This window comes from Archocentrus centrarchus, chromosome 1, assembly GCF_007364275.1.
Source record: "Archocentrus centrarchus isolate MPI-CPG fArcCen1 chromosome 1, fArcCen1, whole genome shotgun sequence".
NCBI lineage: Eukaryota > Metazoa > Chordata > Actinopteri > Cichliformes > Cichlidae > Archocentrus > Archocentrus centrarchus.
Window position 1 is genome coordinate 19,966,861 of NC_044346.1, and position 25,105 is coordinate 19,991,965.

The following is a 25,105-nucleotide window of genomic DNA, read 5'->3' on the forward strand; positions in this document are numbered from 1 at the left end:
CCAGCCTGAACCAAGCTGGGATGGATCCATTACACCAAATTCTGACCCTGCCATCCAAATGTTGCAGCACAAATCAAGATTCATTTGACCAGACAACATTTTTCCAATCTTCTGTTGTCCAGTTTTGGTGAGCCTGTGTGAAGTAGTCTGTTCATAACTGAGAGGCACCCGGTTCATATTCATCTCAGTATCTTCAACTCTCCTACTATCTCCAAACCATACATCATAGCAGGTTGCACTACCAGCTTGTAAATATTCCTGCTATCCTTCTGTCACCTGGCTCATATTCATCAATTTTGGATTTTTCAATGTCAGAAGAAAACATTGTGCCTGGTGAAGAACTTGTAAAATGATTTGTTTTCTTTTTTTTTTTCCATTAAAAAAACAAAACAGAGTAATTTTTTTTATTTATATATCTTTAAACAGGCTTGGTGGGAATTTTTCAAGACATTATTTCAGCATAAATCCAGATAATTATTTTTATGTTCAAAATATTTGAAAAAGTAGGCCTATGAATACATTTAGCACTCTGTGATACTGCACTGAATACATTTGCATTTTGGGTTGGGTTTGCATTGAAATAATTTATTTAAATATGTCAACATGGTTCCCTAGTTTTCTATTTTTGACATAAAACCAAGAGATAAAAAAATCATTAATAAATGACGAAATAAGTAGTCATTAATCACAGCCCACCTATAGCCCTCCCTATCCTCACTTATCCTGTCATGTGAAAACAGAGTCAACATGTAATGTCTGCATGGTAGAGGCCTGCTGAAAGCAATGTTACAAATTAAACTGGAAAATCAAAGTTCAAAAAAAAGTTGAAGACACGATCGTTTCCATAGCAGAACAGTTTTAATTAGACAGTTTCTGGTTAAAGTGTTACAGTAGGAATTCAAACTAACTTGTTGGCCCAGCTGTTGTTGGCTGACCATAAACATAAATGTTAATAACACTGAAGCGATTCACAAGTGAATCAATACATGTGGTTGAGCAGATGATAAAGGAATTGATTATACATTCTCTTGATGCAGGAAGTTGTTCGTCTGGATGCAACATTTTCAGTGGGAGAAACTTTTCATCACTCATCCAGGTGACCCCTTCAGTCTCAGCTGACTGCAGCACCAGCACCACTGCATAGCAACGGACCACAAGATCAGTTTCACAATCTCTGATATGCAAACTGTCATGACCACTGATTAGTAGCTATGTGTACTATTCACAGAGTTGGAGAATGGCTGCACTCACAGCATTGCAAGATGGTTAAAACATGTACTCTTTGGCCCCCTCCTCAGTTCGGAGACGGTCATTCCCTTTTTACATAAATGACCTCCTTGACTCCGCACTCATGCTACAGCACTTGTGTCGATCATTATGCAACTATACTGAGTCAACTTTCTGGAGTTAATCATACATTCTTTATTACTACAATCTTTACAATGTGAAACCCCCACTATTGCTGTAGTACGTTTGCAGTTTATGAAACCACGAAGGAAACTCGATCCTGCCTATGTGCTTCAAGCCATTCATCTGTAGCTCAGTTAGTCTACACCAGAGGTTAAAAATGAAAGACAGCAACTTGTGGTGTAACAAACTGGATTTGAAAAGAAGAAACACTGATAAAAGTGTAAAGCAGAAAAACCAATCAATCAATCTTTAGAACACACGAAAACAAAACATTTGGTGTGCCAGGAATGTAACGATGGTGCTTTCCGTGAATATGTCGGAAAAGGAAAGACTAAATGTAGCTATATGAGTCATGTGTATGTGAGTCCATAACACAGATTATTATGAATGGCACAGACAGAAAAATATACATTTAAAACATGAAACCATTGGAACCAGAAGCCAGTGTAACATTTTGTAACACGTTGCTGCTTAAATTGACTATTTCCCTTTCAGTTATCAAGGCAGAGGGCACACAATCACTGCCATCAACCTCAACCAGAACCTTCTTTCACTGTAAAATGCCACCAAGCCGCTTTTATGATTACTCTGTCCTGTAAACAACTTGTTTTCATGTCCGATAAGCCTTCAAAAGCTAGGATGTGTTGCTTAAATCGGACACTTTATTTTAAAGTTCATTCTCTCCTGTAGTTTTTGGTCACATTTGGCCCACCCCTTCTAGCCTCTAACATTTCTTGGCCTGGTTCAAACCGGACTTCTAAATTAAAGAACTGAAAATGGAAGACGAGCCTAAAGGGAAAAAAAAGAAAAGTCAGCTTTGTGAGCTCCAACAGCAGGAACAACAGAGCAGATGAAAAAAGAAGAGAACGAGGAAACGTGACAGTCATCTCCAACCCATCCAGTGTACACAGCGGCCATATGAACAGTGAATCACAATAAAACAGTGCTGAACTCCAAAGCAGATCATCAGAATGAATTTGTGCTGTTTGGTGCATGAGTAACAGATGAAGCGAATAAGTTATTGCACATATAGAGTAAGTCTTTTTTCTCGGGGGCCACATTTTATCTCTGAAATTAATGATCGTACTCAGACTTCAAAGGACCTAAAGCATTAATGTTTCTTTCACGTTACAAAATTCAGTTAAAAGAAGCCCAAAAACAGTCGAGGGCCCTGAACATCACAGTCTTGTTTACTCCCAGTCTCCTATAGTCATTTAATTAGCCTACAAACACTGAACACAGCCTGCACAGAGTAAAGTGAATGAAATCTATATATAAAAAGTTAAAGTATAAACGGTGCCCTCATCCTTAAAATAAAAAGATCCCTTTTGTAAAGCACCTGTTGATGCTCACCCATCGCCCTTTCTGTCTAATTTATGCTCCACGTCATTATGGACAGGCGCTTATCTAGCCAAGACTTCCCTATAAAGGATCCAATCCCATTTACATTATCTTCTTCTGTTTCGTACCCCAAGCCTTCATGCATCTTTAAAGACAATCTGAGTCTTTGGCTAAGGCTAATTTAATTAGCAGTGTAGTCCAGGTTAAGACAGGCAGGTATGGCAGGATGTGTGCATCATTTCTGACTCATCTGGCTGATACGTGATCACAATTTAACCAGTTACGGTGTGGGTGACTGCACGTGTAGTCAAAATGAGCTGCGTGCCTGTTGTAAAGCAGAACTGACTCCAGTGTTTTCTCCAACATGACCTGCTACATGTAGATCACTTTTCTTTAACAACTAAAAATTGCATCTCAAATTAATCGAATTACTTGGGTTTTTTTTAAAGCCCCAGTTTATAACTCAATTCATTCAGAAGGTTAGACTGATTGAGTTCATGGCCAATAAATTGCTCTAAAACATTCGAATTTTACATTACTGAGGAAAATCAAGAAAGAAGGAATCCAAGCAACTGCACTCTGTAAAACACTAGAGGGTGCTGTTAACATATTCTTTTGATTCATACACTCAACATCCCCAAGTAATGATCTGCATGCTATAATAGCCACAGTGTTCACAACTAATATAAATTAAAATGTGCCCGTTGCTGATCACGTGTTCTGTGTCCTGCAGGGCATCCAAAGTAACAGCTTCAGCTGTGTCAAAGGAGCAGCACATGCAAGTGTAAACTAAGAAACAAAGAAAGAAACAATAAATATAGAGAGGGATTACAGGCTGCCATGTTTATAATATTCTTGTCTCAACAAATGTCACAGCACAATGTTTTGCTCTCTCTCTTATCTGCAGCCTCGGTTCATAAACAATAACCCAGTTTACTCATCTCCCTGCGTCAGTAGTAATCTGCCTCTCTCAGCTAGCTGTTTCTATTTCTATTGCCCATCACTTGGTCCTGACTTTGATCGGACCCTTTGCTCTGCTACCATCTTCTCATCATCTTCACCCCTTCACCAAGCTCCGTTATTTTCTCCCTGATCTTGCTCTTCCTCATCGACCCTCCTCGTGTCTCCATCTCATCTCCGAGTGCTTCTCCTGTCCCTGGCTCGCGTGGTCCTCACTCCTTCTTTGACAGTGACCGAGGGCAGGTCTTTCAAGGCGGTGATGGTTGTCTTGCTCCAGTAGTCGACCTCTTTGAAGATCCGGTACACCCAGACCTTCAGCTCAAACAGATTGACTGGGATATTTAACTGCCAATGACAAGAGAAGAAAATACCAAACCATGCCTCAATCTCGATCCACCACCTTCTCCTTTATCATCAACACCTCAGGTGACATGAGAACCTACCTCCAAGCCCTCCAAACTAGGAGTCAAGACGGCTGTGCCATCTGCAGCTTTGAGGAGTTCTCCAATGCTGAGTATGAGAAGCGACAGTCTTTCCTTCACCATCTTCCTCTGGTTCTCATACTCACCCTTCCTCCCACCACCCAGCTCCTCTTCCTCTTTGGCAGTGGCTTTCTCTAGCAGGTTTTGGCATTGTAGCAACGCAGAGTGTATGCACCAGAGTTTGTCTCTGGCATCCAGCTGGGAAGAAGGAGGAGGGGTAGACACCAGACGACCATCCGCCACATCTTCAGGGAAGCTCTCCCTCTTTCTCTTGTGGAGCAAAGAAAGAAACACAAGAGAAAAGCGGCAAACTTTACAACAAAAGTCAGATTTGGAAAAACAATAAATCAAAGAGGAATTGGAGAAGAGAGGGAAACTGGAAAGAGTGCTTTCTACCAAATCATGTTCACATTACTTTCAACTGCAATTTGGCCTTTATAGAGTATCACTGACAATGAGGCAACAGGGATTTTCTCCTAATGTGAAAGGAATTTGCTTGGACTCATTCAGCGAAGGCTTTCACACTATTAAATGCCTATTAAAGAGGAATTTATGCTCGGCCCAGTTCCAGTAAAGATTTAATAAGCAAACAAGTAAAAGGTTAAAATAACACAGATGCACCAGAGAAGCAAGGGCAAAAACACCAAGTGCATCACATAGCATGCAATACTGTATGACAAATATGAGAAAGCCACACATTACACCACCATCACCAGCCTTAAGTGCCGATACCAAACAGGAGGGTTTCATGTTGCCAAATTCTGACCCTACCATCCAAATGCCGCAGAAGAAATCAGACTAGGCCTCAGTTTCCTGTTCTGAGCTGACAGGAGTGGCACCCAGCGTGGTCTTCTGCTGGTCTTCTGCATACCCTGGTTGTAACGAGTGGTTATTTGAGCTACTGCTAAAAGTAATCCGACGATTCTCTTCTGACCCGTGGCAGCCCAACATCTATACCAGATTCAAACTTACTTAAATCACCTTTCGTCTCCATTCTGACGCTCCGTTTGTACTTCAGCAGGTCATCTTGACCATGTCTAAATGCACTAAGTTGCTGTAAAGAGATTCTCGGCATAAGACTAATCCTATTTTCAGTTTGACCTAAATTTAAAGTACGAGACATGAGGATGCAGTAAAATTCAAGCTTCGACTTGTGGCATTTCTTGTTAACAAGCAGGACTTCATAAACACACCAACCCCTCTGAAAGCAACTGAATTCCTTTTATACCCGGTCTCAGGTTTGTATGTGGAATAGCCTAAATCTGGAGGTAACAAGACCAAATGCAAATATGTACATAAACCAACACCAAGCAAAATATGACACCAAGATTGAATATATTCATATATATACAGATTCCTAGAAACATTTCAGTAATTCGCATCCTTTGACTAATTACACATTTTAGAAATTGTAAACTGACAGCATTGTCAGTATGTGTCGGATCAGTCATGCTGACAAAAGAAGGCGTTGCCAATCAGACAATTTCCGGATGGTATTGCATGGTGGATCAAAATCTGATGGTGTCTTTCTGTGTTCATAATTCCATCCATTTTGGCAAGATCTCCAACACCACTGGCTGAAATGCAGCCCTAAACCATGACAGAGCCTCCACCATGTTTTACAGATGCCTGTAGGCACTCAGCCATCTGTAAAACACACAGACGGCTGTAGACAGCTGTACCCCTTTGCAGATCACCTCCATACATATTGACAATCTGAACCAAAAGTTTCACACTATCCCATGAGACCTGTTACCTGTTGATTTTTAGTCCAATTCTTGTGTAATGTGGCATACCTCAGCCTTTTCTTCTTCAAGAATGGATTCTGGACAGCCACCCTTCCACTGAGACATTTCTGATTCAGTGAACAGTAGGTGGACTACCTGAGGGGCCAGGGCCATCTCTCAGGTCCTGTGTCAGGTTCTTTCGGTTTCTTCAGGACGTGACTTTCAGATGCTGTTCATCTACTGCAGGGATATTTAAGGCATGACACTTCTTTTGTCCTCTGCTTGTCCAGTTTCCTCAAATTTTTAAAGACACACTGCATACTGTGCAAAGATGTACCAAGTTTTCAGCTAAAATGTCTTTGGGAATCACCTTGTTGGTGCAAAATTATTATTTTATGACTCTGTTATGTTAAACTCCTCCAGGTGGTGGTTCGGTCATCTGACTAGGATGCCTCCTGGGCGCTTCTTGGGTGAGGTGTTCTGGGCATGTCCTAACGGGAGGAGGCCTTGGGGCAGACCCAGGACACGCTGGAGAGATTATATATCTCAGCTGGCCAGGGAACGCCTTCGGGTCCCTCTGGATGAGCTGGTGGAGGTGGCTGGGGAGAGGGAGGTTTGGGCTTCTTTGCTTAGGCTGCTGCCTCTGTGACCCAGCCCCGGGTAAGCAGAAGAAAATGGATGGATGGATGGATGGATGGATGGATGGATGGATGGATGGATGGATGGATGGATGGATGGATGGTTGTTTTATCTTTGGCATTTTTCACAGACTCAAGAAGATTTTATTTGTCATTATATGTAAACATAACGAAATTTGAATTCCAGAACACCCATCCTCATCATCAGATTCAACTAAGAAAAGGGAACAAATGATGTGGGTGTTTTTTGTGACAAGCTGCTGGCATAAAAGTGCCTAAAAATACAATTTAAAATTGGTTCTTTGCTAAGATGTTTGTCATGTGTAGACATAACACTGGGTCATCTCTTAAGTTAGGCGTCTTTTTTTATGCTCACAAGTCAATGTTATTAACAAACAAAATGAACATTCCTCTGAAAATGGTCAGATCCAAATACTGGACTAAAATAAGTGAAAAAGCAGCCAATGTCCAAAGAAAAACTTTGGAAGACCTTCAGAAAGCCTGGAGAACTTTTGCTTAAGCCCACTTTAAAACATTACAAGAACATCTGGCTCCTTGGAAGCAAAATATAAACAAAAGAGAGGTGGCTCAAGACTTTTGCACAACACTGTAACTTATAATACAATTCATGATGTATATAGGATAAGGTCATGGGACCTCTATATTACACCTGTTATCCAGTGCATTCTCAGAGCTACAAACTACAGGCATGATGATGAGACTGATGATATTGGAGGATCACTTTGCAGGATGACTACTGCCTCAGCTGTAGTACTCGAGTGAGTGATGAATTTCAGAGGACTCTGGGATGTTTGTGACATTATACTGAGGCATTACTGCTGATCCCTGCATGCAAGTTAGTACCAGTCTGACACAGAGGCCTCTGTGTGCCTAAAGTCAGGAGAGGAAATTCATCTTTACTGCTCACGTGATTCAGGCAGTTATGGATACACCGGGAAGTGTTATTTCAGTACTCCCATGGAGCACTGGGAGTTAGGATGAGCTCTGAAAATGATTTAAGAGGTATTTAAGAGGAAATTGATGCTGCAAACAAGTGTTTTCCCACCCAATGTGCAAGAGAGTGGGACAGGGTGCCTGGAGATAATAACACTATGAAAAATATTCTGCAATGGTCTGGATTTGATTCACTAAGACTGGTGTGCCAAAGATTTATAAAAACATCTGTTTCAGAGTCGGTGCCTCCCAATCACTGGAAAAAAATGCAGATAAAATGTACATACATTTCTGTATGACAGGTTAAGACGAGTCTACGCCACTACATAGCGTGTTCACTGGAATGTATCAAGCGCCGCTACCTTTATATGTGAAAAGAGTGTTGGAGAGAAACTTGTAAAATGCATTAAAGATAAAGGAAGTCATGGGGATGGATGTAAAGTTGTATGCTGGGGTGCTCCCTTGCTCCCAGCAAGGCAAGATGAAAGGAAGGATGAAGAGCCAAACTGGCAGGAAACCAGGAAGTTTTAATAACCAGTAGCTCTCACAGCTATAGTCAAAGAGAGGCAAGCTGGTGGAAAAGAGATGAAGGCTTCAAGCCGAAGCATTGATGACTGTGTGCCAAAAACGCCCACCTATGTCATTCCAACTGACTTCGCCCCCCTCTGCTCTGCATTCCTACCCCCTGCTGTCCTAGACATAATTTCCTTATATTTCAAATACACAAACACACACTCTCTCACTCTCTCTCTCTTCTTTCCTTCTTATCTTGCATTTGCACACATCCCTTTCATCATCCTTTTGTACTCTCTTTTATATACACACGCACACACACTTTGCCAGTGTAGCTCCCTGGAAACACACATTCACGTGCACATACACAGCAGACAGTCATGACACACATACTCACACAGAATATCTATTAATTTTCTTTTTAACCTTGGCCTATTTCTCTAGGTCATGCACACACTCCTCCTCTGACTTTTTTTTTTTTCCTGAAAACATACTGTGACCTGCTGGAAGGTTGCAGCCAGTGGAAAAAATAAGTTCCTATACTCACAAACAGTTCCAGTAAGGTGGAGCACTCATAGTGCAGCTGCTCGGCTATACCAGAGGCCCTGGCCAGCGTGGATCGCCTCACATCCGCTCCGTTTATGTTTCTAGTCCGCCTCCCTGCCATGGTACCTCCAGTTGAAGACGCACTCGCTTGTGGTGGTGGCAGCAGAACAGCCCAGACCCTAATATATACCCGGGTCCGCCTACCTCATCCCGACACCTCCGGATTCCCGGTCACGGCTCACTTCAGCCTGCCCTTTAGCTCCCTTCTGCTGGATTTCACTCAGCGGTTAATTAGAGCCAGAGCGCCAGTCTTCTCTAGGGTTTCCGTTAAAACAAGTTCAGTTTGTCCGACCTCGCCTGCTTACTGTTAGGTACTTATATTACAGAGTTTGTGGCCAACTCTCCGCCCTTTCCCCGGGGGAACTTGATGCCTGGGCTGGAGAAATGTAATGGGGCATGCGGGGGCGGAGGAAAGGAGGGGAGCAGGAAGGAGCTCATCAACTTATTCATGAGGAGCTTATCCGATTTACTGGTAGTGACGGAGCAGAGATAGTCTAAATTTAATCAGTCCTTAAAGTGTGTTTGTGTTTCCTAATGACAAAAAGAAGAGGCAACAGCTGAAACTGCAAGTGCCTATCATCACTATAGAGACTGCCGTCGTAACATCGCTCACAGTCTCACTCCAAATGAGGTTACTTCCAAACTTTCGAGAAAGTATAAACATCCACTTTATGAGGTACACCACCGTGGCACAGGTTCAACAAGGTGCTGGAAACTATGGAGAGCCGTTTCATTCAAAATGAATAAATAAATACTGCTATTGGCAAATTATTAATAAATATTCCATGAAATAAATAAATATCCACATGAAATAAAAGAAAATATTTTTAAAATAAATGTTTATCTTATCTCATTTTATTTTAATTAATTTATTTATCTATCAATCCATTTATTTATCTATTTATTTATTTCATAATGGAGTTTTATTTTGTGACACTTTTATTTTGTAAAGCTATTTTACATATTTCAGTGACTTTTATTTTTTTAACCCCGTTTTTCATTTGAAGCTCTTTTTCTTTGATGTTCTTATATTCAAATGAGGGGGCGGAGTTTTATCTGTGGGGCGGCGCTGGTCGGGAGTGGCGGACTTGGACCAGAGCGGAGGATAGCGGCCAAAAAGTTTGAAATATGACTGTTTCTGTGACATAAAATAAACTTTTAAGATGTTTTCAGGCGACAATGTAAATGTGTAAACCGCAGCTATCAGCTCGTTTTATCAAGATATCAGAATCAGAATCAGAAGGTTTTATTGCCATATGGGTGAACAGGTTCACGGTCATACGGTTAAAATAAATAAATAAATAAAGCTTCTCTCAATAAGTCTGAGATGCTTCTGTTTTCAGACATTGTAAATCAGTTGAATAAACTTGGAAAGATCAGAAACATTCTGCAAAAGGCCGCCAAAAAATTGGCATCAATTCTTTTCTTCTTCTCCTGTTCAGTATTTTGCAAGCTACACCTGTTTTACTCCTCTGGGTCGCTGACGTCTGACCAGCGCCGCCCCACAGATAAAACTCCGCCCCCTCATTTGAAAATAAGAACATGAAATAAAAAGAGCTTCAAATGAAAAACGGGGTTGAAAAATAAAAGTCACTGAAATACGTAAAATAGCTTTACAAAATAAAAGTGCCACAAAATAAAACTCCATTATGAAATAAATAAATGAATAAATTAATGAATAGATAATTAATTAATTAATTAAAATTAAATAATAATAAAAATAATAATGACAATTTATTTTAAAAATATTTTGTTTTATTTCATGGGGATATTTATTTATTTCATGGAATATTTATTAATAATCTATCAATAGCAGTATTTATTTATTCATTTATTTATTTACTTCATTTTGAATGATGCGGCTCTCCATAGGAAACATCCCTCAGAGATTTTGGTCCATGTTGGCATGATAGCATCACACAGTTGTTGCAGATTTGTCAGCTGCACATCCATAATATGAATCTCCTGTTCCACCACATCCCAAAGGTGCTCCACTGGATTGAGATCTGGTGAGTGCGGGGGCCATTTGAGTACAGTGAACTCACTGTCATGTTCAAAAAAACAGTTTGAGATGATTTGAGCTTTGTGACATGGTGTGTTATCCAGCTGGGCGCAGCCATCAGAAGATGGACATACTGTGGTCATAAAGGGGGCGACATGGTCAGCAGCAACACTCAGGTAAGCTGTGGCATTTAAACAGTGCTCACTTGGTACTAAAGGGTCGCAAAGTGTGTCAAGAAAAAAATATCCTCCATGCCATTATACCAGCAGCAGCAGCCTGAACCATTGGGACAGGATGGATCCATGTTTTCATGTTGTTTACTTCAAACTTTGACCCTACCATCTCAATGTTGCAGCAGAAATCAAGGTTCATTAGACCACGCAATGTTTTTCCAGTCTTCTATTGTCCAATTTTGGTGAATCTGTGCAAATTGTATCCTCAGTTTCCTGTTCTTAGCTGACAGGAGAGGCACCTGGTGTGGTCTTCTGCTGCCGCAGCCCATCTTGTGTGTTCAGAGATGCTCTTCTGAATACTTTGGCTTGTATCAAGTGGTTATTTGAATTACTGTTGCCTTCCTATCAGATCAAAGCAATCTGGCTGTTCTCCTCTGACCTGAGCAAGGCATTTTCACCCAGAGAACTGTTGCTCACTGGATATTTTCTCTTTTTCAGACCATTCTCTGTAAACCCTAGAGATGATTGTGTGGGAAAATCCTAGTAGATCAGCAGATTCTGAAATACTAAGGCCAGTCCATCTCTCACCAACAACTATACCACATTCAGTCACTTAAATCACTTTTCTTCCCCATTCTGATGCTCAGTTTCTGCAGGTCGTTTTGGCTGTGTCTACATGAATAAATGCATTTGGTTGCTACCAAGTGATTGGCTGAATAGATACAGGGATTGATGAGCAGCTGAACAGGTGTACCTAATAAAGTGTGTATAGGTCTAACACTGACATTCTCCCAAATTGGTTTTCTGAGGTATCTAACTACTGTTACCATTCTCCTCAGTGTTACTGAGACCCACTGCATATATAGAAAAATGAATGACACAAGCACGAATGCAAAACATAGTTCACTGGATGTTTTAACCACTGAAAAGGTAATTTTTAAAATTTAGTTAATCATAACTAAATAATGGAATTATGATAGATCACATATGATGCAAATTGATAAGATGATAAGACAATTTAATGTATGTTTTAATTATCTAAATTCTTCTCATTAAGGTTTTGTAGGGTTACATTATCTAATAGCTAAATCTAGATAATGCAAAATTGCACACCTGAAGATGCTAAGGTTTTCATTGGGAGTGACCAGAATGGACAAGAAAATGAGTACATCAGAGGGACAGCTCAGGTTGAAAGGCTTGGAGACAAAGTAAGAGAGGCAAGGCTGAGATGGTTTAGACATGTGCAGAGGAGGGATGGTGGATATGCTGGAAAAAGGATGTTGAAGAGGGAGCTGCCAGGCAGTAAGAAAAGAGGAAGACCACAGAGGTTTGTGGGTGTGGTGGTGGAGGACATGCAGACGGTTGATTTGACAGAGGTAGATACTACAGATAGGGTGAGATGGGGGCAAATGATCTGCTGTAGTGACAAAGGGAGCAGTCGAAAGAAGAAGCAGCAGCTTATCTGTGTCGGTCAAGCATAATTTGTAGGTTAGTGGCGTGTCATAATTGCAGTGCCACTCCTGTCCTGCAGGTGGCAGTGCATCGTAAACTTGAACGCTGAGCGACGGCTAATGACAACGGCTAACGTTACAACAACTCGCATTATTTTCGTTAAAGGATTTTTTTTTTAGCTACTTTCTATATTTACAGGTACGCCGTTATCGCGCTTTAACCCAGAAACCGAGCTTATACAGTATCTAGCTCCGGTTACAGGTATGAACTCTCTGGTTGGATACGGAGTGTCCTCCGACTCTGATAGCGATGGAGATGCAGAGGATGTAAACAAAGCTGGGTGAGCACAAATCTAAATATATCGCAAATCACAGGTTGTTAACATTACTCGTATGACTTGGGATATTAATTTGTCTTCGTCCTGTTACTGTCTCGTCTTTAAGCTCTGTTGAGGAGGCGGGTGATGAGGCAGCGCCTGTCAAAAAGACCCGCAACTTTTTGCTGGAGTCTGGTTCAGCTTCCAGTGAATCAGAACCAGAGGACGAGGATCCAGAGTCCTCAACAGCAGCACCACTAGCAGCTGCTCAGGTACCAGCCGCTTCTGTAACCCGCCCGCCCAAACTGCCTACACCTTCCCTGGACTCCATCACTTCCAAGAAACTGCCTTCTCCACCTCTAAATGCCTCCTCTGACACCAGTGTGTTTGCCAACCCCTTCAAGGCTCAGGCAGACCAGAAATTAAGTGCCCTGCAGAAGCACGTCCCCCTCACCATGCAGGCCAAACCCTCCCAGATAGGGGGTAAAAGGATATGCTTGTCGTACAGGAAAGACGGAAGGTGCAGGTTTGGGATCAAATGTAAATTTGCTCATGACAGTGACCTCCAGACCCCAGCCATCCTCACTGACTTTCATCCACCCGTGAGTGAAGAAACACCAGAAGCTGAAGGCAGCTCATCTGGTGGAAGGTCTCAGAGCACTCCGCGGGAAATAAAAGAGGAAGAGGCAGAAGGGCAGCAAGTGAAGAAGAAGAGGGTCGGACTGAGCGACAGCTTAATTCCCCCTAAGAGAGCTATGAAACAGTTTACCATGCAAAGGGACAGAGAGCGAGCAAATATGTCTTGACTCTAAATTATAGATTTAACCACTGATTAACTGTCTGCCAGACACCTTGGTCCAAGACCACTTACATTTTTATTTCCCACATATGGAGTGGAAATTAAATTTCCTTGAGCAGGAAACACACACATGGATGCACGGAGTTGGGGATGGAACCACTAACCGCACTGCTAATGGTTCTAACAACTGGACTGCTACTTGAAAGTTGCTCCCTGCTGAAAAGAAAAACAGGAGGAAAACCAGAGGGTTTTAAGTCCTCATTCAATGAAAACACATTGGGTAAATGTTAAGATGTTTATTTACAATTTTTAAGTGGACTGTTTGCTCTAACACAAATCTAATGTGAGAGATCAGAGAGGTGCTGACACATTATAAGGTCTCTACATAGTTTTGCTTATCAAATTACATTAAACAAATCTTATAGACAAATCAGTGCTTGCTGTTACTTGATGGGTTCACATGTGATTTTCAGTGACCAAGTTCCCGTTTTGGCTTCTTAAAATGACTGTGAAAGTTAAACTGTACGGGTTATTATTTCCTTCAAAGCTGTGCTAATATAATTAAAACAGCCAAAATTTGAAATATGCACAATCTGTAAATTTTGCTCTTTTCAAAGTTTTGAAATCTCTCATCTTTATAATTTTATAACCTTGTCAAATAAAAGGTATCATAGTAAATCTGGACAATATATGAGTGTGACCCCCAACACGCATACACACAGTGAGGGAGTTTATAACTTCCTCATGTGTTTCATCATATAAATTAAACCAATTTATTCCAGTAGGAACTTTGTTGATGCCACACATTACGCATTAGATGTGCTGTATATTACTAAGAGGTATGCTATATTATTGCATAATAGCAACAGCTGTGCAACATAACCTCATCAATATATATACACACACACACCCATACACACACACACACACTCATAAGTGGCTAGTTACAGGACTGTTAAGTACAAAGCAACAACATACACATACAAACGCATATCTTTCCCTGATACGGAGAGTCTAAAAATCTACCAAATGTGACAATGAGTGAACATTACATAATATACTGGTGATCCTACATTTACCTCAAACATGGTGATACAGTATGTCAGGTCACTGGTAACATGAACTGCCTCTAAGTTAGGTTCTGTGAGCATCCTCTTTGTTTTACAAGAGAGCCTGCTGCACATGTCTCTCAGTACCATCAGCTAGAACCTCTCCATGCCCAGCCTGATCCCAGACCATGCCATCCTCCCCCACTACTTCTGTCTGCTGAAGAGAGGTGGCTGAGGGGGAGGAAGAAGACAGCACCGGATTGTCCAGAATAAAGTTGTCCCCGCTGGTGGAGACCGAAACTTGGCTCTGGGGTTGGGAGGTGGACAGGAGAGGAGGGTTCAGGGTGGTTGTCTGCAGGGGCTGGAGCTGTTGAGAGGCTGCTAGAATGGGGATCTGCTGAATATGGGTCTGGGACTGGCTGACAGGCTGGAAGGTCATCTGTAGGATTTGGGTCTGGCCCTGGCTCTGCTGCTGGGAAGAGTACGACTGAAGAGGCTGGAGCTGGGATTGATGCTGGGTCACCACTGAGCTGGAATGGAGGGTCAGCTGTTGGATTTGTGGCTGCTGGGGCTGCTGGGCAGTCTGCACAAATTGGACGGGCATCTGAAGCTGGAGCTGGGTCTGCTGCTGGTTGTCAGCTGGTGAAGGGGGGTCGATGGGGGACAGGGCAATTGTCACTGGCACCTGCATGGTGTGGAGGCTCTGGTCTTGTCCCAACAAAACCACCTGGTGGCTCACCTGCTGGGCCACATGACCCATCTGGGAGACTTGAGGCACATGCTGCCCATCCTGGCCCAGCTGGTCCACCTGGCCATCCTGCCCAACTTGGTTCACATCCAGGCTGGGGCCCTCTGCTTGCACGGGATTTCCCGGGAGCTCCAAGAGAGAAGCAGGGGTTGTGATGAGAGCACCAGCATTTGCTGCCAGTGCCTCGGCAATCAGCACCTCTGGGTGACTCTTGGCCTTGTGTGCGACTACACAGTCCTTCTTCTCAAACTTCTTGCCACAAATAGAGCAGGAGAACTGATAGGTGGCATCAGCGTCATGCTTCTTCATGTGCCAGTTGAGAGATGCCTTCTGACGACAGGTGAAGCCACAGATCTCACACCTATTAATATCAGATAGAAAGAAATTTCATAAACCACTGAGAGGAAGAGCAAGAACAAACTCAGGAAACTAAACAGAAGAAAATGAGGAAACAAAATGTGTGAACAGAGAAGTACTAACTGTAGAGGCTTCTCTCCAGTATGTATCATGCGGTGCACAGCCAGGTTGTGAGAGCTCTTGAAGGCGCGAGCACAGAACTCACAGATGTAGTCCCTCTGGTCTAAAATTACCAAAAAAAACAAAAAAAAAAGCACTCAAATACAAATGTGTTCTCCATATATTTTCATTATTAATTACAGCTATAAAGCAAACAAACTAATGCATGTTTTATACCATCATGGTCAGAAGTTTACATAAACTCATCATAGTAATAGTCATAGTAATTTGGGCCTTTTAATGATTTTTTTGAATTGTTCTTTTTGGATTTTGGATTTTCTCTAATCCGCACAGGGTCCAAAGTATACATACAGGCTCAAATATATACATACACCCCCAATAATATTTGGTTAAATGTCCCTTAGCAAGTTACACCTTGACTAGACCGTTTTTGTAGCCACCAACAAGCTTCTGGCATAATTCTACCTGGATATTTGACCGCTCTTTATGGGACCTGGCACAGACCCAGCTTTTAAGTGTAGTCCACAAATTTTCAGTAGGGTTGAGGTCGAGTCATTCCAGCAGCTTAATGTTAGCCTGCTTTATCCATTCCAAAATCAGTTTTGATGTGTGTTTGGGATCACTGTCCTGCTGGAACACTCAGCTGTGTCCAAGTTTCAACTGTCTAGTTGTTGATTTGGGGTGAAGTTGAAGAATTTAGGAGGTAGTTTCTACTTTTTCATTATTCAATCCACTTTGTGCAATGTGCCAGCACTACTGGCAGCAAAACAGCTCCAGCGCACGATGCTACCGCCGCCATTCTGGTACAGTGTTCTCAGGTATTAAAGCCTCACCTTTACTCCTCCAAAACACACCTCGTCATTGTGGCCAAATAGCCCAATCTTTTTCATCCGATCATAAATCGTTTCTCCAGAAGGCATTTGGCTCATCCATGTGGACAGCTGCAAATTTTGGTTGAGCCTGAAGGTGTCGATTTTGGAGCAGGGGCTTCTTTCTTGGTCAGCATCCCCTTCAGTCTGTGGGGATGTAAAACTGGCTTCACTGTGGACAGTGATGCTGGTGTTCCAGCAGTTTTCAGTTCATGGCAGGCTTGAGCCTTTGTGGTCCTGGGTTGTTCCTGAACATCCTAAACAATTTCCTCTCATCTGTGCGTGACAGTTTGGGTCTTCTTCTAGACCTTGGTAAAGTGGTGACACATTAATAAAACTTATACTTAAGTAGTATTATTTGAACTGATCATCTTGGAATCTGATCTTGTTTAGAAATGGCTCGAAGAGACCTTCCCAACTTGTGTAAATCTACAATTCTCCTTCTTAGAGCTTCAATGAGTTCTTTAGACTTTCCCATTGTTCTGATTATTGGTTAATCCAATGAGTGTTGTCAAACAAATCATTTTTATGCCAGCAAAGAGAAACTACCAGCTGCAGTCAATCATGATCAATAACGAGAAGTTAATAGGCCTTGGTGAGTTAGAAGACACTGCAGAACCTTCAGCAACACTTATTCCCCACTCGAACTTTAATTTCCCTGATAGAATCTTCCTAAAGGGATTAATAAAGTTTTATCTAATCTCCCTAATCTACTTTTGTAGATTAGAGAAAATCCAAAATAAATTCAAACTTGTGCACACAATTCTTGTTTTTTAAAGTCATGAAAGATGTGTGCTGTACAACCTGGAAAAAAAAAATTATTAAAAGCCAGAAATTAAACACATTCATGCCTATGATGAGCGTAAGTAAACTTCTGACCACAGCTGTACGTGTGTACCTGTGTGGTGCTTCGCATGGCGCAGCAGCTGCTTCTGTAGGCGGAAAAGCCTCCCACAAGAAGGATGAGGACAAACATACTTCTTCTTGAGTAAGTGCTGGTATTTTATATGATGCTGAAGTTCAAAGCAAAGAACAGATTAGTTACTACTGCCTTAAAACAGCTAGAAGGCTGGAAACTGTTTTATTTTAAATTTGTCTGAAGGGGGGAAACAAAAAAAAAAAAAAATACCGTATTTTCCGGACTATAAGTCGCACTTTTTTTTCATAGTTTGGCCAGGGGTGCGACTTATACGCCGGAGCAACTTATATGTGAAATTATTAACACATTAACCAAAATACTCCAGCCACTTGACATCTCCGTGAACCAGTGTTGTGCAAAATTCTGTTCCCCCTTGAAAATCTGTTCCCCCTGTGCCGGGAGCGCAAACTGCAGCCAGTAGGCGTAACCCTGTTTGGCCTGTTCTTTAATCCATTATTATTTTAAATTGCCTTTCAAGATGAAATCTCTGTTCTTGGCCTCAGATTTTATGAAATAAATTTCCCCCAAAAATGTGACTTATAGTCCAGTGCGACTTATATATGTTTTTTTCCTTCTTTATTATGCATTTTTTGCCTGGTTCTACGTGTACTCCGGAGCGACTTATAGTCAAAAAATACGGTAAATAAAAATCTTTTTTTTTTTTTTTTTTATAAAAAATAAAAATCTACAAACCTGCAGATATCGAGGATGAGCCAGCACTGTCCCGCATCCTTCCATTTCACAGCGCACATACTGAACTGGGGGTTTCTTCCTGTGTGAGTGAAGCCAGTCAGTATCCTATATTTAACATATATATTTATACAAACTTTGTGACTGATTGAAGATTGTGATGCACCAGCACGGACATCAACTTCACCTTCTCTTTGGCAGCCGTGGGGTTTTGTCATCTTTTTTCCTTCGACCTCTCCTAACATAGTGAGGACAAAGAAAAAGACACAATTGTATATACTGGGAAATCAAAGCCATGCTCTGCTATAATATTGGGAATACAAAGCCATTGTGAAGGGGGGTTTGTTTTATAACCACATGTTAAATTTAGAAGCTGCAATAATATGGTCAAGAGCAGCAGCTGGTTAGCATTGTAAAACAGGCCGACAGTGAATGACTCAGAGTCTTATTGATAGCATTTTCTATTACATATGTTTTCTTTCTATATTCAGTACACACGGCAGCTGTCCTTACAAAGCATTTACTATTCACTGCATGCAGTATGCATACAAAAGGACCATACTACTTGATCATCATTGCACTATGTACTTTGACCCTTGTCATCCTTCAGGCTGTAGAGCAAAAAAAAAAAAAGTAAACAAAAACACAAAGTCTGAAATTTGAAATGGTTGCATCAACACCAAAAGCATCTGGCTATTCCTTCTTGTGGACTGTGCAAAGGACTGTGGGTCAGAATGGCTTGGAAAGGCTGCTGACCCCTCTGTCAAAATATAACCAGATGCACTCCCCTCTTTTTACTCCCTGTGTTTATATTAGGGCTGGGTGTATGACAAAATTTTCATATGTTTAAAAAATAAAAAGTTTTTTTTTCCCTCCAACGATATTTGACAGTTAAGGTGGCGAAGCAAATTGCTAGTGTTACCACCTCCAGCTACCACTTGTGCTCTACAGCATCTGCAATAGATCGTTGTTTGGTCCTCGTCTGACCATTTTTAAATCTGAAGAACCTCCAGACGACAGATGCGGCTCCTATTTTTGCCATGAATTCCTCTAGGTCAGTGGTCCCCAACCTTTTTTGAGCCGCGGACCGGTTTAGTGTTACAAAATATTTCCACGGACCGGCTTTTAAGGTGTGGCGAATAAATACGTCAAAATAAATGATACGACCATAACCAAGTGTGATATTTTCTACGTATAATAATAAAAAACGTGAATCCACTTTGTATTCGTATGCAACTCTATCAGCAGCGTTCTCGTAACATCCCGCCTCAACATGAATAACAGGCTCTCTGCCCACAGCGCTCCCTGGTCAGCTGTTAGAGCCATGGTAAAACATGCCTTCAAAATAAGATACACCGCAAAAACAAATACAGTAGAAATCACCTGAGTCGGATTCAAATGGCCCAGTGCAATGGCTTCTGCTTCATCTATGAATTTGCTTCTGCAAATTTTATAATCTGAAATTTTACTCGTAAGTGCAAGTTTGTAGCTTACACTTGCCACGATTGTCCCCGGTGAAATGAACTGATATAAACACTAAAAAATAATTTCCAGGCGTTGTTAGTGTGTGTGTAGTTGTGCATGAACGAGCCGATGCATGGAAGTGGGCGGACAGGAGCTGAGGAGGGTTTTAGCGCTAAACTCATCCAGTTTATGCGATCACATTTAACTGGAAATTTATTACAATGGGACCAGATTTTTCATCCGAGGTAGGTGAATATCCGACGGATTTATGTGATGATTTTATTGGAATTAATGTTAGGAAAAATCAGGACCTGCAGATGCCATCCAACTAGAGCGAAAACCCGATTTGTGCGACTTCGACTTAGGTGATTTTTACTGTATAAAGCGCATGAAAAATACAACTCACCATAACACTGAATCAGTGTAAGCCCCCTGAGCTTGTTTCTCTGATACTCATTTTTGCTGGCTTCTGGTTTGACTGGGTTCGGCCGATTTTACATGGAGCGTGGCTGCAGAGCCGCGGTGTCAAGCGCTGGAGAGTCAGTTTGATGGCTGGGTCTACCTCACTGCTATCCCCGGTGTTGATAAATAAAAATGGTAAATGGACTAGTTCTTACATAGCGCTTTTCTACTCTTGTTGAGCACTCAAAAATTTAAAGAAGCGTTATGTAGGTCAACCAACCGATTTCGTTAGACAGGCCTGAAGCTTCTGGGTTTAATTTTAGCGGTGACGTATCATGTGAGCAGAAACGTCTTGACACGTCAAGAGGAAGTCATGGAGGGAAGTAACGGAGCGAATCCGCCCATTTTTCAAAATAAAATATAGTTTAGGCGCAGATAATAAGTAAAACGGAAATAATTTAAGTTATTTATTCTTTATGTGCGGCCCGGTACCAAATGTCCCACGGCCCGGTACCGGTCCACGGCCCGGGGGTTGGGGACCTCTGCTCTAGGTCATCTTCAGCAATCTGTGTAGTTGCTTTCGCCGGCAGCCATTCTCACCTATAAACTTTAGTGCACACGCACAAGCAAGCACGCTTGTGGCACTGCGGCACTGCAGTGAAATGGGTCCCCGCTGAAACATTTCTGGACACCGCCGCACACGTTCCGGACGTTGTTTAGGCTATTCATCGTGGTACATGAAAAATTCATATCATGATGAAAATAAAGGCCAGTTTTCAGTGCGAACCGCTATACCGCCCATCCATAGTTTATATGCTACCACTTTAAGTCATTAATTTTTGTCTACCCTCTGCCATATTTTGTTTTGTCCTTGTCTCTCTATGCCTTCCTTTTCCCTCTTCTCTTTCCCCTCACCCCTCAGCCAGTCGCAGCAGATGCAAACTTTCTCCCTGAGTCTGGTTCTGCTGGAGGTTTCTTTCTGTTCGCCAAGTGCTTGCTCATAGGGGATTGCCTAAGTGTTGGGGTTTTCTCTCGAATATTGTAGGGATTTTTTTTTTTTCCAATAAGGATTCACCTTACAATAAACATGTAAAGTGCTTCAGCACTAGCCTGGTATTTTTGACATACTGCATTTCTGTACTATATGCCTAATCTTTTTATGGCATATTAAATTTTGTAGACTGCCTTAGTGCAGACCTTCAAATCCATCCACTCGAATGAGTTTACTGATTTGTCAGTTCAATGAGCCCCACAGGAGGACTAATAAACAGCAACTAATGCTATTGTGAAGCTGTGCGCCACAACAGGGATATTCTAATAGGCGAACACGCCGTTGTTTTCCAGAGATCCTCCTGTGACAAATGGAGGAACATGCCTGGCAAAACCAGTATGTTGCCATGGCCACACATCAGTGTTAACTTAAAGCAGTGTTAGAGTTAACAGGGTAAATTGGACTTCACTAATTGGTTAGTGAAACTGCTTAAGAGTGGAGGAAATGTCAGGATAAAAATGGAAACAGTGTTTGCAGTTCTGTGTGGTATCAGCTTATAGTTTGTACTACAAGTACTGGAATGCACTCAAAGTCTGGTACTGCACTTACTTCCTGGGTCCATCTGGATCTTCCACTACTTCCTCTTCAAGCTTTACTTCCTCTTGCACACTCTCCACGTTGTCTGAACCTTCCACTTTTATATCAGCAACTTCCTTCTCCTTCTTAGGTGGTTTCTCTTTTTCTTTCTTCTCTTTAGGTCTAGGAGGAGCTCTGCGCTTTGGTTTAGGAGCATCCCTGAGAAATTTTAAAAAAAGAAAGAAAAGGTTTTCCAATCAGAACGCAGCAATTATGTATGAATGACCCAATTTCTCCCATACAAAACATCCACAAACCTTTCAGCCTTCGGGTCGTAGCTCTGATCATTTAAGTCATCCCTAAAGGGAAGATCTTCGTCACTGCTAAGAACTTCCTCTCCCTCTACACTACTGAAACCAAAACAATGAATAAGTTCAAACAGTTTTTCATTTGTTTAGACTTTCTGCACCAGGTCAAGTGGTGCGCTTGACATAAACGTACCTCTGACTCTGTGGCTGGTAGCTAATATCATCTGGGTCATCCTGAAATGGAGGATCTTCATCATCCAAGCCTGGTTCAGCAGCATTGACGTTTTCCTCCTCTTTCTTTTCACTGTAATTAAAAAAACACACGACCAAGCTCTCCTTAGTTACACATTGGAGTCTTTTTTCATCCAATTTTAATTGAAGGAATAAACCCAGAGTCAACATACCAGATTAATTTCTGTGTTGCTGCTTTTATATTTAGCTTTAGACTGAGTGTGCCAGTGATAAAACTACATAATCACATCTTTAGACAAACATACAGTCCTACCTAATGAACCTGAGTTTATGTGCACAGCAAGACATGAGCAATAAATGTGACTTTTTAAAACCGAGGTACAAACTCTAGTGTACACAGTGATTCTTGACCCATAAAAAGCAAATTCTCTCTTTCAAGGTGTTCTTCATGGAAGTCCCTTTCTGACTATTTGCACACCTGCAAATGGCTACCCTTGAACCTGAAGAGGACAAAGTCACAGGGGAGCCAGATCTGGTGAGCAGTGCAGGCAGCAACCAAAGATTGCGTTGGTGTGGTCAAAATACGGTTTCTTTATTACAGCGGAATTACGATTTGACAATATAACTCTGGGCAGCGACTTCAAAGTGCACAGTTCAGAGGTTGCCCCTTCACTGAAGTCTCTTCCTCTGAAGACTGTCGTTTGATTTGCAGCCAGACACTCAACTTTCATCAGCAGTGATTTTCCTTGATATGAAAGTCAGGTCAGCTTGACACTGAATTTCATAGTTTGCGCTCTGCTCATGTTTTAAGCCCAGGATTAAATCTTGAAACCACAGATGGGGGCAAGTGGTCAGAACGGGACTTCCAGGGAGCGAGAAGAAGGACAGAGGCCAAATGTAAAAATCACGAAACTGTGAAGCCTTTAACACCTGCAAGAATCACATCATGGGTCACCCCCCAAAGGGACAGAAATATACTTACATTTCATACTTGTCTTTATCATCTACCTCTCCTTCCACAGCTGCATGACAGAGAGAGACACCAAAAAAAGCACTTTCAGCCCCTACCAACTTCATACAAATGGCATTGATAAAACAGTAATATCCACATCAATTACTGGAAGAAGCATCAAGACAGGCCAGAAACAACTGAAGACAGATGTTCTTCCCACAAGAAATCAGTAAGTAGAGACACATGTGACCAGATGTTTCTGCAAGGTCTATACAAAATAAACAGTGGTTGCCCAGATGTTTTGGTTCTTCTGTGTCTGCATGAGTTGATTTCTGAGTTAAAAAGGCCCACATGCCGAAGCAGAGCAGCTCACTGTCAACAGGTTGCTCACCAGCTGGATTCTCCGTTCCAGGTTCAGTCTTACACACAGGCTTGGCAGAGCCGTGGACAACCCTGCCAGATGGGGGCTTGGCATGAGTCTGGGCTGAGGGGCGTCTGGAGGGAAGTGCTGGAGTGAGAGAGTGGCAGCATGCAATGAAAGGTACTGTAAAAAAGTGCAACACAGGCCAGACACCAGTACACACACCAGTTCTGTATGAATCAAACACATAACTACATGCATAAAGCATGAGATTAAACTTAAAGGTAAAATGAGCAAGAAGCATATTAAGTGGTATTTATGCAGTTGCTTACCTTGGGGTTCAATGGCAGATTTTCTGGGGTCCTCTGGGCTGCAGAAAACAGAGGGGGGAAGCATGGACATGTCAGATTTTCTCTACCTGCGAAGCACCATAATATTATTGATCATATATTTAATAAGAATGCATTTATATCATGTAACACTTAATAAAATATAGCCCCCTTTAAAGCCAGGTAAGTTTTACTCCACCCTTCCCGTGCAGCCAGCAGAAAGGGGACGAGCCACGATGAAGGCGTGCTTCTGACAGGAACCGACTTCCCCGACATAAGGTGCAAGTCAAGTCGGGCTCGTTATAGTCAAGCGTGGTGGCCAATTAAATAGGACTGCTCAATTTCAAATATATATATATATATATATAAACATACTCTGTGCCTTGAAGGCTGTCTCCCGCCGCCTCAGCCGAACCTGCAGCTTCTGAAATTTTCTTCCGCCTGGAGTTGGAAACTTTCCTCCGCTTGGTCGCACTGGCGTCCGGGCTTAGTTCGTCCTCATCGTCGTCACTGCTTTTGGTGTCTTTCAACCAGGCCGGTACTGCCCTCGTTGACCTATCTCTTAAAACCCGTCCTGAGGTCTGCGGGCTTGACGTACCGCCGTTAACGTCCGCTACAGAAGCGGTGACGCCGGACCTAGGGCGGCCCGCTCCCCGCTCTCTGAGCGCCCTCCGTGGTGGAACAGCTGTACTGGTGCCCGGGGGCTCCTCTGCGGCCTTGTCCTCCGTCGAATCTTCACCTTTATTTACATCCCCGGCTCGGTCACCGGCGGCTTCCATCACCGTGAGGACAATTAGGACCACCTCAGATTCCGCTTAAAGTCAGGCAGGTTTACTTGTAAATTCAGGAAAAAAGGACCACATCTGCTTTAAAGACGTTTTGATTGCAGGCGGCCTTTATCCAACAGTGGTGCATTTTCAGTTGGTTTCGTCGCAAATTAAATACATATATATTTTGATTAGAAACTGAAAAGTTTTCTTAATTATCTATTCAGCAATAAACCGATATAATTTTAAAGAAGCAGACACTATTTTCTCCTTCTTAAAGCTATAGTAAACCTACTTATTCGCCCGGGCCTGCAGCACAACCATTTTGTGCGCTTTGTTGCGTCTCCTTTAAGCCAAATATAAACTGAGGCTACGTTCAGGAGCGGCACAGCGTTTCAGCAGCTGCAACAACCATCTGGATGGACCCGAACGCCTGTTACTGATCGACTCATCCTTAACTGTTGTGTTTACAAATCTGTGAAAGCGGCAGCAACCGCGCAACGGCAGCGTGCGCACGCATGGCTGCCCACGGCATCAAGGGAATTGTAGTAAAAAGTTAATAAACGCAGCTTGGATGTTGTAATAGTCTTTTTGGGGGGGCGTGCTTTTGTCGGTTTTAGATGAAAAGATTACTTAAA

General features: G+C 42.2%; 3 protein-coding genes across 4 annotated transcripts; 1 reads left to right on the plus strand and 2 right to left on the minus strand.

The window, feature by feature from the left end:
• Nucleotides 1-839: 839 nt before the first annotated feature.
• cntf (ciliary neurotrophic factor) lies at nucleotides 840-9,226 on the minus strand. The gene is made up of 3 exons (XM_030732447.1): nucleotides 8,573-9,226; nucleotides 4,155-4,463; nucleotides 840-4,056 (listed from the first exon to the last, which is right to left on the minus strand). The coding sequence occupies exons 1-3, from the start codon at nucleotides 8,690-8,692 to the stop codon at nucleotides 3,883-3,885; spliced, it is 603 nt and encodes a 200-aa protein (XP_030588307.1). The 5' UTR covers nucleotides 8,693-9,226; the 3' UTR covers nucleotides 840-3,882.
• Nucleotides 9,227-12,268: 3,042 nt separating this feature from the next.
• LOC115784343 (uncharacterized) lies at nucleotides 12,269-13,674 on the plus strand. Its single transcript, XM_030735549.1, has 2 exons — nucleotides 12,269-12,598; nucleotides 12,702-13,674. The coding sequence occupies exons 1-2, from the start codon at nucleotides 12,522-12,524 to the stop codon at nucleotides 13,378-13,380; spliced, it is 756 nt and encodes a 251-aa protein (XP_030591409.1). The 5' UTR covers nucleotides 12,269-12,521; the 3' UTR covers nucleotides 13,381-13,674.
• On the minus strand, nucleotides 13,655-24,880 carry zfp91 (ZFP91 zinc finger protein, atypical E3 ubiquitin ligase). Of its 2 annotated transcripts, none has more exons than XM_030735536.1 (12): nucleotides 24,076-24,880; nucleotides 23,704-23,741; nucleotides 23,402-23,518; nucleotides 23,041-23,080; nucleotides 22,060-22,170; nucleotides 21,876-21,965; nucleotides 21,592-21,777; nucleotides 18,313-18,363; nucleotides 18,129-18,207; nucleotides 17,415-17,529; nucleotides 15,651-15,750; nucleotides 13,655-15,531 (listed from the first exon to the last, which is right to left on the minus strand). In XM_030735536.1, exons 1-12 carry the CDS (start codon nucleotides 24,477-24,479, stop codon nucleotides 14,535-14,537), a joined length of 2,328 nt encoding a protein of 775 aa, XP_030591396.1. In that variant the 5' UTR covers nucleotides 24,480-24,880; the 3' UTR covers nucleotides 13,655-14,534. The 2 variants fall into 2 exon arrangements, with proteins under 2 accessions (XP_030591396.1, XP_030591386.1); XM_030735526.1 differs by having other exon boundaries at nucleotides 21,876-21,968; nucleotides 24,076-24,879.
• Nucleotides 24,881-25,105: the final 225 nt, after the last annotated feature.

Coding starts and splice junctions, on each gene's coding strand:
- cntf (XM_030732447.1), bottom strand. CDS start 8,692: ATGGCAGGGAGGCGGACTAGAAACATAAACGGAGCGGATGTGAGGCGA. Junction 4,464..8,572: donor CCACCTTACTGGAACTGTTT/GTGAGTATAGGA, acceptor TTGCTCCACAAG/AGAAAGAGGGAGAGCTTCCC. Junction 4,057..4,154: donor CTAGTTTGGAGGGCTTGGAG/GTAGGTTCTCAT, acceptor TGTCATTGGCAG/TTAAATATCCCAGTCAATCT.
- LOC115784343 (XM_030735549.1), top strand. CDS start 12,522: ATGAACTCTCTGGTTGGATACGGAGTGTCCTCCGACTCTGATAGCGAT. Junction 12,599..12,701: donor GAGGATGTAAACAAAGCTGG/GTGAGCACAAAT, acceptor CTCGTCTTTAAG/CTCTGTTGAGGAGGCGGGTG.
- zfp91 (XM_030735526.1), bottom strand. CDS start 24,479: ATGGAAGCCGCCGGTGACCGAGCCGGGGATGTAAATAAAGGTGAAGAT. Junction 23,081..23,401: donor TGGAACGGAGAATCCAGCTG/GTGAGCAACCTG, acceptor TCTGTCATGCAG/CTGTGGAAGGAGAGGTAGAT. Junction 18,208..18,312: donor CCACGGCTGCCAAAGAGAAG/GTGAAGTTGATG, acceptor TCACTCACACAG/GAAGAAACCCCCAGTTCAGT.